Source organism: Schistocerca serialis, chromosome 1, assembly GCF_023864345.2.
Source record: "Schistocerca serialis cubense isolate TAMUIC-IGC-003099 chromosome 1, iqSchSeri2.2, whole genome shotgun sequence".
Taxonomy (NCBI): domain Eukaryota; kingdom Metazoa; phylum Arthropoda; class Insecta; order Orthoptera; family Acrididae; genus Schistocerca; species Schistocerca serialis.
Genome location: NC_064638.1, coordinates 769,354,210 through 769,368,269, shown reverse-complemented (window position 1 = coordinate 769,368,269; position 14,060 = coordinate 769,354,210). Strand labels below are relative to the sequence as shown.

The 14,060-nt window shown below is 38.4% G+C and overlaps 1 protein-coding gene across 3 annotated transcripts in view; it reads right to left on the bottom strand.

Moving 5' to 3' along the window:
• The window catches only part of LOC126458184 (uncharacterized), a 186,529-nt gene extending 175,171 nt beyond the window's left edge, over positions 1-11,358 (bottom strand). The window contains exons 1-2 of one of the 3 annotated variants that reach the window (XM_050095074.1): positions 11,238-11,358; positions 2,882-3,098 (exon numbers count right to left, since the gene is read on the bottom strand). In XM_050095074.1, coding sequence (XP_049951031.1) covers positions 2,882-3,031 — 150 coding nt within the window. In that variant the 5' untranslated portion in view covers positions 3,032-3,098; positions 11,238-11,358. Of the gene's footprint in view, positions 1-2,881; positions 3,099-9,906; positions 10,102-10,263; positions 10,641-11,237 lie in introns of those variants that run through there. The other 2 variants (XM_050095065.1, XM_050095057.1) reach the window with 2 other exon arrangements.
• Positions 11,359-14,060: the final 2,702 nt, after the last annotated feature.

The following is a 14,060-nucleotide window of genomic DNA, read 5'->3' as shown; positions in this document are numbered from 1 at the left end:
GTTACATTAGCACAGCCAGGAGAGGGTGCCCTAATAACTATGACAGCAGGTGTTAGTCACGTTGCCACTGGAGCAGTTTTCCATCATATAATCAATGGAAATCTTATCCACTGAGATTCTTCTTTTTTTAAAAAAAACAATAATAAATCTGCTGCTCAACGCAGGTGGTCCTCATTAGAAAGGGAATTGTTCACAGTTTATCAAGCAGTCAAGTATCTTCAGGCGGACATCGCAGGTTGACAACTCACAATATTGACAAACCACTACTGCTGGAGGACATGATAAGGAATCTTAGTCAAAACTGCCTGCCTCGATGTTTCTGGCACTTGGATTTGATGAGCCTATTCTTAATGGATGTGGTACACATTGAAGGGCAGATAATACTGTGGCAGACTACCTTTCCAGATTAAAGTTACTGTTAATATGCCTTGATCTCAACACCATTGGCCCAAGAAAATGACAAGGTGCTCCAACAATTGTTACAAAACAACACAGACAAATGACTGATACAGCAGGCAAGTTATGGTTTGATGCAATACAAGGACGCACCAGACCAATTGTGCGTAAAATGTATAGATATATGATCTTTCAGAAACTGCAAGGATTATTGCAGCCAGGAAAGTGACCATCTATGAGACTAGTGACCACCAAACATAAAAAAAAATTATAAACTTTGGACTCAAGCTCATGTAGAATGTCAAAAGAGCAAAATAGGAAGACACAAAAGCCCCGCTTTAGGCGCATTTGATGTTCCAGCTGGCCATTTACAGCTCGTTCACCTGTATTTGATTGGCCACCTTCCCACATTGAGGGGGTTTAAATATATCTTATCTGCAATCAATGGAGTGACAACATGGATGGAAGCCATTCCATTAACTGACATCATAGCTGAGTCAACATAAAAGCATTCGCTGAAATGTGGATGGCTCATTTTGGAAGCCCAGGGGCCACCACAACTTAGCAAGGCCGACAGTTTCAATCGGCATCGTTCATGAGCCTTTGTAACATGTGCAGTGTGAAATGTTTAGAACCACCGCTTACTACGTCCAGTACAAAGGCCTGGTAGAGTGGTGACACACATTGCAGACAGCATTAATGTGTTAGGGGGGCAAGTGGCATGAATCTCACCCTTGGATCTTATTAGGTCTCCAATCAGCATTCAAAGAAGACTTACAAGGATCATTAGTTGAAATTTTGTATGGACAACCTCTAAGTCTTCCAGCAGCCTTACCAAATTCTGGGGAGCTGCCAGAATTAGCACAGCAAGTGAAACTTTACATTTACAATATCCATACTCCTCTCCCGTGACCACACCATGTTTCATATGTTTTTCTACATAAAAGACTGCAGAACAGTGTTTTCATGATGCTGAGGGGTGATACTGTGGGGCCAGCACTCCAACCATCATATTTGGGTGCACATTGAGTGATACACCAAGGTGACACTTTTAACATTATACTCAATGGAAAACCCTCTACAGTCTCGTTTCTTAGGCTGAAACCAGCATGGATGCTGCAACATGGGGACACAAAACAAGATTCACAGAAATGTGAATGTGTGGCAAGTCTCCCTTGGTCTGGGGTTCAGGGCAACTTTTTGGAACTCTACCCATTTCCTAAACCTCAACAGTCCTTTTCCTTCATCTCTCTTCCTTCCCCTTCAACCTTTCCACTCTGGCTCTGAAAGCTTGCAAATGTGTGTTTGGTGAGTAGGACAACATCTAAGTGAGGTCTTGTAAAAGTGTTAGCAATTGAAACAACAATGTTATCAAAAAGCAATTGAAAGTTCTATGGAACTGACTGTTCACAGATCACATCAATTAAGATTTGACACAGAAAACAAACTCTTATGAAAATTCTGTTTACATCAAATACTTTTAGCCTTTTTGCAGAGCATGTAGTTGTATTTGGATATTTGTGAACTCAATTTTTCACTATAATTTTGTTAATGTAAATGTTTAAATGACAGATTTATAAATTTTCCTTGTTAAATCTTTAAAAAGTCTACAGAGGCTGAGGCCACCAAATCTGTTGTAGCATGAATTCATGTTAGCACCTGTTCATGTTAACATAGTGGATATTGTAACAAACTTTATCATGAGTTTTAGGGCAAAATTACTGATGAAAAATATACAAAACTGTGAATGTAGCTGCTGCTACTGGAATGAATAAAAGGAAGATCACATGTAAAAAGTTGTAAAGTTAATTTTTGTGTAAAAATAATGGACATAATTATTCTACATTCAAAGCTAAGTATTTAAAAATTAATTATTTTCTAACTACTATCTGAATTTGTTGGCTTGCTCTTCCAATTTGATCACCAGCTAATTATGAATATACTTCTTGCTAACATCAAATAATGATTTTGATTATATTTAACACTCAGATAGTAATGTTAGAACTGTCATTGACAGTTATAAGTATAAATATTTATTATAGTTTTCAATCTGACAGAAATTATTTTCGAAAGAATCAAGCAATATTTCTTTTCAAAATATCGAGACAAAGGAGAGGCAAATATTTTTAGCTCACTTAGGTATATATAGGAATAACAAGTAAGTAATTATTAAGTTCCTGGCATTCCATAAAGTCATAGCTATTACATATATTTATTGACTATTAAACAAAACACTGACACTATTTTTCTTAAGTATTTTATACAAAACCCTATATGCTTTATGCCTCCAGATAAGACTTAGCTCTGAGAGGAGCATCTTTGTTGACTCAGTTAAAAGCAATCTACACAGCAATTGTTATCAACTACAGGGAAACAATTTTTTTGAGACTTAATGTACCTGCCTAATGCAAAAACATATAAGTGTGTAATGTTGCAGTAAAAATTGGCACAAATGTTAATGTACAGAAAGTCTCAATTTTCTTGCCTCTGGTGCACCTTCCTCGCCTTCTGCGGGAGCTTCCTCGCCTTCTGCAGGAGCTTCTTCTCCTCCTTCCTCTCCTTCTTCACCAGGAGCCTCTTCAGCGGGCTCTTCACCCTCTGCGGGGGCATCCTCTGGGTTTTCTTCATCTGCCATTTTTCTTACAATATTTTAACAAGTGTGTAGTATGAATTTAAGTTGGAGATGTTGTGAGCAAATTAACCTACAAAAAATTAATTTAAAGTGATCAGTGAATGCGCAAAAAACTAGATCTGCATGTAAATTAGAAAATAACATTAAAATTAAATATATTAGATTACACATTTGTCACACGATTGTGAGGTTAACTTTACTTAACAATTTGGCCTTTTTTTAAATTTTACCTTTGTGGCAGAATGCCCTTCCTGCCACCATATCATCAGTTTTTAAACTGAGGCAGGGAAACAGTATGCACTATCTGTAAGTTACATATGTTTGTTATCACATTTTAACTGTTTGTTTATAGTGTTTTCTATACCAGAGATTGGGGACCAGCCTGCAATTCACCTAAATGAGTTTGAGAAACCATCTAAAATCTGAACCCAGGTGAGTCAATGTATCAATTAAATAGTCATTAATCCAGCATGAGGATTTGATCTAGGCATTGCTCAGATTTACTTGTAAGTTATTGCACTGTGCTTAAGCTACATAACATGTTCTAGCAGCACAGGTAGAGTATCCCGTATGAAATCATGGCGGTTTATCGAGGAAGTACAGTACATACTGACGAAACTAAAATGAGCTCTGACATGGAGATTAAGCGTTTCCGGACACATAGCATATTTTCTTTATTTGTGTGTGAGGAGTGTTTCCTGAAAGTTTGGCATTGCCTTTTTGTAACACCCTGTATATAAATGTAAATTAATGCAGATGAATAGGAAAATGAATGCGGTAATGTTTGAATACTCCATTAGTAGTGTAGCGCTTGACAAAGTCATGTCGATTAAATGTTTGGGTGTAACATTGCAGAGCGGTATGAAGTGGGACAAGCATGTAATGCCAGTTGTGGGGAAGGCGGATAGTTGTCTTCGGTTCATTGGTAGAATTTTGGGAAGATGTGGTTCATCTGTAAAGGAGACCGCCTATAAAACACTAATAAGACCCTTTCTTGAGTACTGCTTGAGCGTTTGGGATCCCTATCAGATCGGATTGAGGGAGAACATAGAAGCAATTCAGAGGCGGGCTGCTAGATTTGTTACTGGTAGGTTTGATCATCACACGAGCGTTACGGAAATGCTTCAGGAACTCGGGTGGGAGTCTCTAGATGAAAGGAGGCGTTCTTTTCGTGAAACGCTACTGAGGAAATTTAGAGAACCAGCATTTGAGGCTGACCGCAATACAATTTTACTGCCGCCAACTTACATTTCGCGGAAAGACCACAAATATAAGAGAGATTAGGGCTCGTACAGAGGCATATAGGCAGTCGTTTTTCCCTCGTTCTGTTTGGGAGTGGAACAGGGAGAGAAGACGCTAGTTGTGGTACGAGGTACCCTCCGCCACGCACTGTATGGTGGATTGCGGAGTATGTATGTAAATGTAAATGTAAAAACTACAAAAGAATGTCATGTAGAACATAACAGCTAAATGAAAACCATCTCTGAGAATATTTTTAGCCTTGGCTCATGATGCTAAAATTCTCAGCAGGTAAGTAATTGCAAATCCAGTACACACTATCTGATCAAAAGCATCTGGACATCTATTATGGAGATTAATATCAGGGGAGGGATCCAGCCTTTCCCTTTATGATGGCTTTAGCTCTGACATAGGCACTTTCAATGAGGTGCCTGAATGTCTGTGGAGGAATGGCAACCCACTATTCCTCAGCTGCAGGAACCGGAGAAGGTAGTCATATTGGTCTCTGGAACAAAGTCGACATTATCACTCCCCCCCCCCCCCCCCCCCAAATGCATTCCATTAGGCTTGCCACACAAGTCCCTTGCAGGAAAGTTATTGTCCACAAATCATTGCCTCACAGTTGCTGCCATTTTGCAGAGTGCATTGTCATACTGATTCCACCAATCATCATCTCCAAATTGATCCCCTGCCGTGCGCAGGATACAATTCTGTAAAATGTGTCCATATCCTTCTGTAATTAGTATTTCGTTAAGTGCGATAAGGGGATAGATAACACTGTAACAGTGAAAAACACCCACATACCAGAACACCACATTCATTATACTTCACTGTTTACATTACAATTGATAGCAGGTAATGTTCTCCAGGCATTCACCAAATCCAAACCCTCCCATCAGGTTGTCACAAGAAATAGCATGATTCATCACTCCAAATCACTCGTTTCCAGTCATTCACAGTCCAGTGGTGTCACACTTATACCACTTCAAGTGTTGCTTCCTCTTCATATGTCTTTATTTGGTGTTTGATACTGGTATTTCTTGGATGGAGTGGTGGTATGTTCAAGTTACAGATTTTACCACCACATGTGCCTGTGTACACTATCTGATCAAAAGTATCCAGACACAGCTCTGTAATACAGAACTGACTAGTGATTGTCACAAGGGAGGTGGGTGGGGGGGGGGGCATCAGTATGAAAGGAGGTGGAGAAGCAGGATGGGTTTGTCAAGAGAGCTCAGTGACTTTGAATATGGACTAGTCATTGCATGTCACCTGAATAACAAATACATCAGATATATTTCAACCCTTCTAACACTGCCAAACCAACTGATGGTGACGTGACTGTGAAGTGGAAACCTCAGCTAAACCAAGAGCAGGCAGACTTCAGCCTCGTATTGGCAGACAGGGTTCATTAAGCGCTGCAGATGGTAGTTGTAAAACATCACATGAAATCAGTAGAAAGTATCACCCATGAGTTGTAAATTGTTACCAGCCATCCAGCTAGCACAACAACTGTAACTGCAAGGGCATTAACAAGAATGGGATATGATGGTCAAGCAGCTTCTCATAAGCCACAAATTTCTGTGGTCGCTGCTAAATGGCCCTTGGAGTGGTATAAAGAGTGATGCCACTGGACAGTGGATGACTAGAACTGAGATATGAATCATGCTATACCTCATGGCAATCTGCTGGAAAAGTGTGGGTTTGGTGAATGCCTGGAGAACATTGCCTGCCATTATGTATAATGTCACAGTGAAGGATGATGGACGTGGTGTTACTCTATAGGGTATTTTTTATGGTTAGGATGTGGTCCCCTGCTGTGCTTAAGAAAATGTTAAATGTAGGAGGATATGAACACATTTTACAGCATTGAGTATGTGTGTAGTAGATAAACAATTGGGAGATGATGATTTTATCAGCATGACAATGCACCCTGTCATAAAGCAGCACTTGTGAGGCAATAGTTTGTGGCAATAACGTTCCTAAAATGGACTGTCCTGCCCAGAGTCCTGACCCAATGGGACATCTTTGGGATGAGTAAGAATGTTGACTTCACTCTAGATCCCAGCATTCAACAACACTGGCTTCTCTGGTTTTGGCTCTAGAGGAAGAATAAGCTGTGATTACTCCACAGACAGACACCTCCCTGACAGAGCCCCTAGTAGACCGAAAGCCGTCCTGAAGGTGAAAAGTTGACACACAAGCTATAAACAGGAAAAATGATGATGTCTTCACCATAAGTGCTTATCTTTAAAATAATATATGTTAAGTGTCTACAAAAAAATATTGTGATCCACACAAAACAACAGTATATGAAAGCTGTTAAGAAAACACTGTACAGCAAAGCCAGGCCTGCTCTATTTCAAAAGAATTATGATTAAAACGATCAGAAAATTTATGTGCATATTGTCATAAATGCTGTTAAATACCAACAATGATGGTACTGGTGAATACTTTGTGCAGTGATAACACAGAAATGACAGAATTATGGAAAGAAGAAGTAATGAAGCATTTAAACACTACTTTCACAAAAGTAGGGTATTCATCTTTGAAATTACTTGGACTGAATGAGGACTGCAAAAATGATGTATAGAAAAGTTAAATTTGAAAAACTTGGGCAAAATGCAAAAAAGAAAATGAAAACTGCTTTAGTTCAGGGATTTTCACATTGTGCATCATGCCTCCCACCAGGAACATTGTGGACTTACAGTTGCTGTGGTTTCATAAAAATAATATTTTATTCATTTGTTTTCAAAGTAAAGAAACAATGTGTGCACTAGTTATTGATATCTAGTGGACTGGCAAGTAAGTGTTGTTAGTATGGAAGAGTTGTAGATGGTAATTGAATCAAACTATGTGACTGATTTAAATTTGTATTCAGTAACAATTAGTCTGAAGATTGTTATTTGTCTTCTGTGATTTGTTTTCTCTGTCGGCATGGATAAATTTTTAACAGTAAGTACAAAAAACAGTATACGAAACACATCACACATTTTGAATGACATGAATAGACAGAAAGAAGGAAATATGAAACTTCCTAGTTGATTAAAATTGTGTGCTGGACCAAGACTAGAACTTTGCAGGCAAGTGCTCTACTGGGAAGTGCTCATGAAAGGAGAAGGTTCGGAGTTTGGCTCTAGAACTGGCACACTTTTTTAATCTGCCAGGAAGTTTCATATCAGCACACACTCCACTGCAGAGTGAAAATTTCATTAATGAAGGAAGTATGATTGTTAGTTACTTGAATACCCACAGTGTGTCATTGGTTTCACAGTCTAGGCTAGAAAGGAGGGGAGGGGGGAGCCTTTCACTAAATTTTGATTCCTACAATGGCTCATCTTTCATCTTACAAAGTTGCCTTTATGGAGCAAGGACCTCACATTATGGCAGAAGACCTCAATTACCAGCTGCTCGCGACATGGGATCTATTACAACAGGTGAGTCAGAAGCCAAGCAACTGGCAAGTATGCCTTTGCTAGACAATGTTATTAGTCATCAAAGACCCTGCTGGCTGATGACATTAGGGATCAATTGGCTCACAAATTAAAGCTAATGGTGATTTTGCTATTCTGTTGGATGAAACTTCTGCTAGCTACAGTTATGGACGTCTGATTTGTTATGTGGTTTATACAAGATAACAAATTTCATGAAGGCCTTCTTTTCTTCAGAGAAATAACTCTTGAAACAAAAGTAACACACCTCTTTGAATACTATGAGCTCTTATGGAAGAAAGTAACATTGACATGTGTACACATGGAGGTCATAGTATGGCTGACTGTTACACCAGACTGCAAGCTCTGATACGTAAGGAGATTCTCATGCTACTTGGACACAAAGTTTTATTCACTGAGAAGCACTGACATCAAATTGCATGAGCTCTGTCATCATGATGCGTAAACTTCAATAAAAGTCGGCCAGTTAAGTTGAGACATTTTCAACAAATGTGCATTGATGTGGGGAGCTGAATACATGCTTCTAATGTATTACAGCAACTCTCACTGGCTTTCATGTGGGATGTCTAAAAATTCAGTAATTCAAGAGAAACATTTTGAGTTCTGACTTTTTTTTAAAGTTGGTATATGTTTGTGACATCTCTGAAGAACTCAACTTTTTGAACACTTCCCCTCAAGGCAATGAGACCAACAATCCGCAAATATCAGACAAAATTTCATCCTTCAGGAAGACCAAGTTGGCTGATAAAGATATACATTGTGTTTTCCCTGCTTTTCAAACAGTTTTTGAAGACACTGACTATCAATTGGGAGAAGAGTTGAAGTCTCTTTTTGTGATCATTTAAATGAGCATAGTGATTACTTTCTGAAGTATTTTCCAGAACAATTTGATCAACACAACTGGATTAAAGATTCTTTAAGTACAGAACTTCCATCAACACTTGCCATAAAAATAAGAGCAATTTATTGTGAATAGTAATAGGGTTCTGTGGATACAGGTGGGCAAATTTCTGACACTGGAAACCCATACTGATAAGATCTGTTCAAAAGATGAGTACAAATATGTTCTTGATGAAGAAAATGCCCTTTGCGGTGGACGCAGAAATCTTGCTAAAAATGTAGCACGGACTGAGCTTCCCGCACATGTTACACAGCACATCAATATTGGACAGAGCACCAGAAGCAGATATTCAGACAATTTTAAAACAACAAGAGTAGGTCATGCATTGAAAAATAAATTCATTGGAATCCTGTAAAAACAAATTTAAACAATTTAAAATATTAACTGTATGTACATAAGAAAATAATCCATTTAGTAGGAAACTGAACAGCATCTCTCAACAAAGGTTCCCTGATAACAAGAAAAGAAGTTGAGAAATTACCATATCTGCTGTATAAGGCTGAAAATAACAGACAGAAATGTAGATAACTTAATTCATAACATACTGCCACTTAGCATAAGGAATGTAAACAACTAAACATCTTCAAAAGAAAATTACAGGAATATTTCATTTCTGGATGTTGCTACAAGCTGAAGCAATACTTACAGGAAAATTCACAGAGAAAATAAATTCAAAATTGGGAGTGGTATGAAACACTTCAAGTGGAAACAAGTTTTCCTGAGGAGGCAAGAAAGGTTGGTCAAGTGCAGTGCTCAGAATATAAAAGAGAAACATTGTTTTTCAGGAGCTGCATATTACTCAAAATGTGACTTAAAAACTAGTTTATTTTCAGTTTGTATATATCTTCAACATCTGGTTACTGCTGTTTATCTGTTATTATTATTATTTAAAAATTTTGTTTATTCTATATCAATGATCAATTTTTAAGCAATTTTGTCTATATTGTATAAAACGTGCAAGATGGCGTGTCTAACATCATTAACAAATATGATCTATACATAAAACTATGAACTAAACCACCAAGGTCAACACTGTGTTTCTACTGACACTGTCATATTCGCTATATGAATTTACTGCATCATAAAAGATATTGATCAATTATTATGAAATGGTTTTCATTTCCAACAAAAATTGTAATGGTTGTTCAAGTTGTTAGCATGAACAAAAATTGACTTATTCGATCCGATATACAAAAAGCAAAGTAAAAGGTTGAAAAAAAATGGATATGATTAGCACCACAATCTTTATGTTGAGATCTGTGGATAGAGAGACATCATACACTTACCCGAAATTTTGAAGTGAGTGTAAGGTTTCCAAATTGTCAACACATTATGATGTATAGGATCATGTTGGACGCAGTTTAACCGTAAATTTTTGCGCCTCCATCTCGTAGCCTAACATAGCTACCCCGTTGCATCAACGCCGGAATAAAAAGCAACATACTCTTCCTTTCAAATTTGCGATTCTCACAGAACTTACATAAGGCGCCAAGGAATGCAAATAATTAACATAGAATACCCGTGGAGTACGAAAATCCTTAAAATATAGAATCATATCTACTGGTAGGGATTTTGACAACTTGGCAAGATGACACAAGTTGGCAATATAGCTGATAGTAAATATTGCAAATGCTTGTACATACCGTTACTTAACAGCTGGTTCTGTCAGAAATTTTCCGACCTATTCATAATTTTTTTGTAATGATATGCCCGTAACTGCGGTTTTACAAAGAGCTATCGGTGTGTCCAGAGTGCCACCTTCAATCTCGGGTTTGTAAATATTTTATTTACGAACAAAAAGGTATAATTATTGTCTCTAATGAAAAGATTAATATTTTAAGCAACAGTTCAGACTGCTTTATCTCTCTGTGTCGCCTTTTTCGGACACTGTTGGGCCATCATAACGAAGTAGTAAAAATGTACTATTGTAGGCGACAGATCAAACTTATTTTCCTCTCTATCACATTTTTTCGGACACTGCTATACCGAGGCATACGACCCGTGAAGTAACGTGTCACATTATGACATTGGCGAGACACCATTCAAATTTCTTGGGCTGATTGTTGCCGCTGCTTGAGCGACATTATTTGACAGTTCAGTTGACGATATGTTCTATCGGGATTACCGGGTTCTTCGAAATTTTGAAAAATAATCTGTGGCTGTTTGAAAGTATATGAGCAAACACGAAATGCTGAGTAAATCTTCTGAAATTCTGGCATGTTGTCTCATTTTTTTAAAAAAAAAAAAAAAAAAGACAGAAGCATGACTTTACATTTCCCCTTCCAGACTTAATGCATCCATGTTGCCCCAGAATTACGTATCTATCCGCAATCTCTGCACATCATTAGCAACTGCATGCCAAGGGCACAGAAGAGGCAGTTTACAGAAGGAAGGCAGAGGGCGACCCCTTTCGTTTATATTAAATCAAGCGTTGCGCTCGACACCATATTGAAACCGACTAACCCTGAAACGATAGCTGGCTCGTAATGTATACTGATACGAAATAGGAATAATCTAGCCGAATAAATGGAAAATTTTATGAAAGGAAACGCTAGTGAAACAAGTTGTGACAAATATATAGTCAAAACCTCACCACATAAGCTTTCAAATTCATTACCGTAAAATGGTCTAATTTCAGCCTCCTAGGTTAATTCCGGCCAGTATGCTGCCTTTTTTTGTGGTGCTGCCATATGTTGAATTCGTGGTTTAACTATTTCGAAAGCTGTAATGTGTAGTGGTCAAAAGTGTCTGAGATCCTTACTCTTTCACTTTGCGCTCCAAAAGTGCCTTACACTGATCGTTGATTTCCGGTCAGCGCGGAAAAACGCAGTGCTGAAGTGTGAAAACAAACTTCTGCACAGTTGAAACTTGATTTCGTAAACTGTTGTGTATATATCCCTCAGTATATACACAAAAAGGTATACTTAAGCAACAATCTAGGAGATTCCCATGACACACCCCTCGTCAGGTCTCCCTTCTCCTCCAATGATCTCCACCCACTTCCCAAGTCTTTGTTCGGAACTGTACCCCTCTCCACTCTTCCCCCAGCCCTTCACCAAACACCCACCTGCAAATTCCCGTCTATGCACTACCTTTACATACTACGTTTCCCTGATACCCTCCTTGGCAGTCTATTTCCACTCATCTCTTCAGTCACTTATGTATCTCTTATAGTAAGTCACACATTGGCCTTTTCGTTTTACTTTATGCACCTTTCCATCTGTTTTTATATATTCCATTCATCTCTATCTATATTTTAAGTAATCACTGAATCAACTTTTTATATTTTAACTTATGCACCTGACAATCTATCTTTTTATTATACAAAACGTTTATTTTTGTCCAATGCCATGTCCAGTTTTTGTATTGTTATTTTCTTTTTTTAATTTTCCTCTCATGTGGCCAAGAGGTGCCAAATTGTATCAGTTAAATCCCATCTCCTGCCTATATGGGATTTTTTTTTGGGGGGGGGGGGGGGGAGATGAAATAAAATAACAAAAAAATTGGTTGAGTCAGTTTAAAGATAGCTGCTATGAATTTATGGGTAACTTCAGTCATGCCAGAAGTGTATAAGAAAAGCAAGAAGGTGCACCTGTTGTAATTACGACCAGGTTGGTCTACAAAATATATTACAAGACACTTAGAACGGGAAAATATCGTTATATGAGACCACCGAAATATTGCTGCAGCTTGAACAAGTCTCCAGGACAAAAAGAAAGAAAATCATACAGGAAAAGCCAGGCGTTCTTTCTGTGAAGGTCTGTTAATTTCCACATTACTATTCTTATTTAGGAATTTATATTCTGAAATGCTTAAATTTCTGACATACACTAACTGATCAAAAGTATTCGGACACCTGGCTGAAAATCACTTACAAGTTCGTGGCGCCCTCCATTGGTAATGCTGGAATTCAGCACGATGTTGACCCACCCTTAGCCTTGATGACAGCTTCCACTCTCGCAGGCATACATTCGATCAGATGCTGGAAGGTTTCTTGGGGAATGGCAGTCCATTCTTAACGGAGTGCTGCACTGACGAGGGGTATCGATGTCGGTTGCTGAGGCCTGGCCCAAAGGTGTTCTATAGGATTCAGGTCAGGACTCTGTGCAGGCCAGTCCATTACAGGGATGTTACTGTCGTGTATCCACTCCACCATGGGCCGTACGTTATGAACAGGTGCTCAATCGTGCTGAAAGATGCAATCGCCATCCTCGAATTGTTCTTCAACAAGGTGCTTAAAACATCAATGTAGGCCTGTGCTGTGGTAGTGTCACTCAAAACGACAAGTGGTGCAAGCCCCCTCAATGAAAAACACGACCACGCCATAACACCAACGCATCCAAATTTTGCTGTTGGCACTACATACACTGGCAGATGACGTTCACTGGGGAGTCACCATACCCACACCCTGCCATCGGATCGCTACATTGTGTACCATGATTCGTCACTCCACACAACATTTTTCCACTGTTCAATCGTCCAATTTTTACGCTCCTTATACCAAACGAGGCGTCGTTTGGCATTTACCGGCATGATGTGTGGCTTATGAGCAGCCACTCGACCACGAAATCCAAGTTTTCTCACCTCCTGCCTACCTGTCATAGTACTTGCAATGGATCCTGATGCAATCTGGACTTCTGTGTGATGGTCCAGATAGATGGCTGCTTATTACACATTACAACCCTCTTCAACTGTTGGAGGTCTCTGTCAGTTAACAGACGAGTTCGGCCTCTATACTTTTGTGCTGTACGTGCCCCTTCACATTTCCACTTCACTATCACATCGGAAACAGTGGACCTAGATTAGAGATTAGATTAGAGTTTTTGTTCCATAGATCATGAATACGACACTTCGAAATGATGTGGAACGTGTCAGGTTAATAAAAGGTGTCTATACAAGATATTACATTACACAAAATATTACATGAATTTAATATTTTTAATTTTTTGTGGGGGTTGGGGAACTTATCAACTTACTATATCCAAAAATTCATCTAATGAGTAGAAGGAGTTGCCATTAAGAAATTCTTTTAATTTCCTTTTAAATGCTGTATGGCTATCTGTCAGGCTTTTGATGCTATTAGGTAAGTGACCAAAGACTTTTGTGGCAGCATAATTTACCCCCTTCTGAGCCAAAGTTAGATTTAACCTTGAGTAGTGAAGATCATCCTTTCTCCTAGTGTTGTAGCCATGTACACTGCTATTACTTTTGAATTCGTTCAGATTGTTAATAATAAATTTATTATTAACAAATTAACAAAAATTATTAACAAATTTCATAAGCGAATATATATATATATATATATATATATATATATATATATATATATATATATATATATATATTGGCAAAAAGTACCAGCTTTCCATCTTCGTGAGTATAGAATGGCAAGTCATTAATATAAATTAAGAACAGCAGAGGACCCAAGACCGAACCTTGC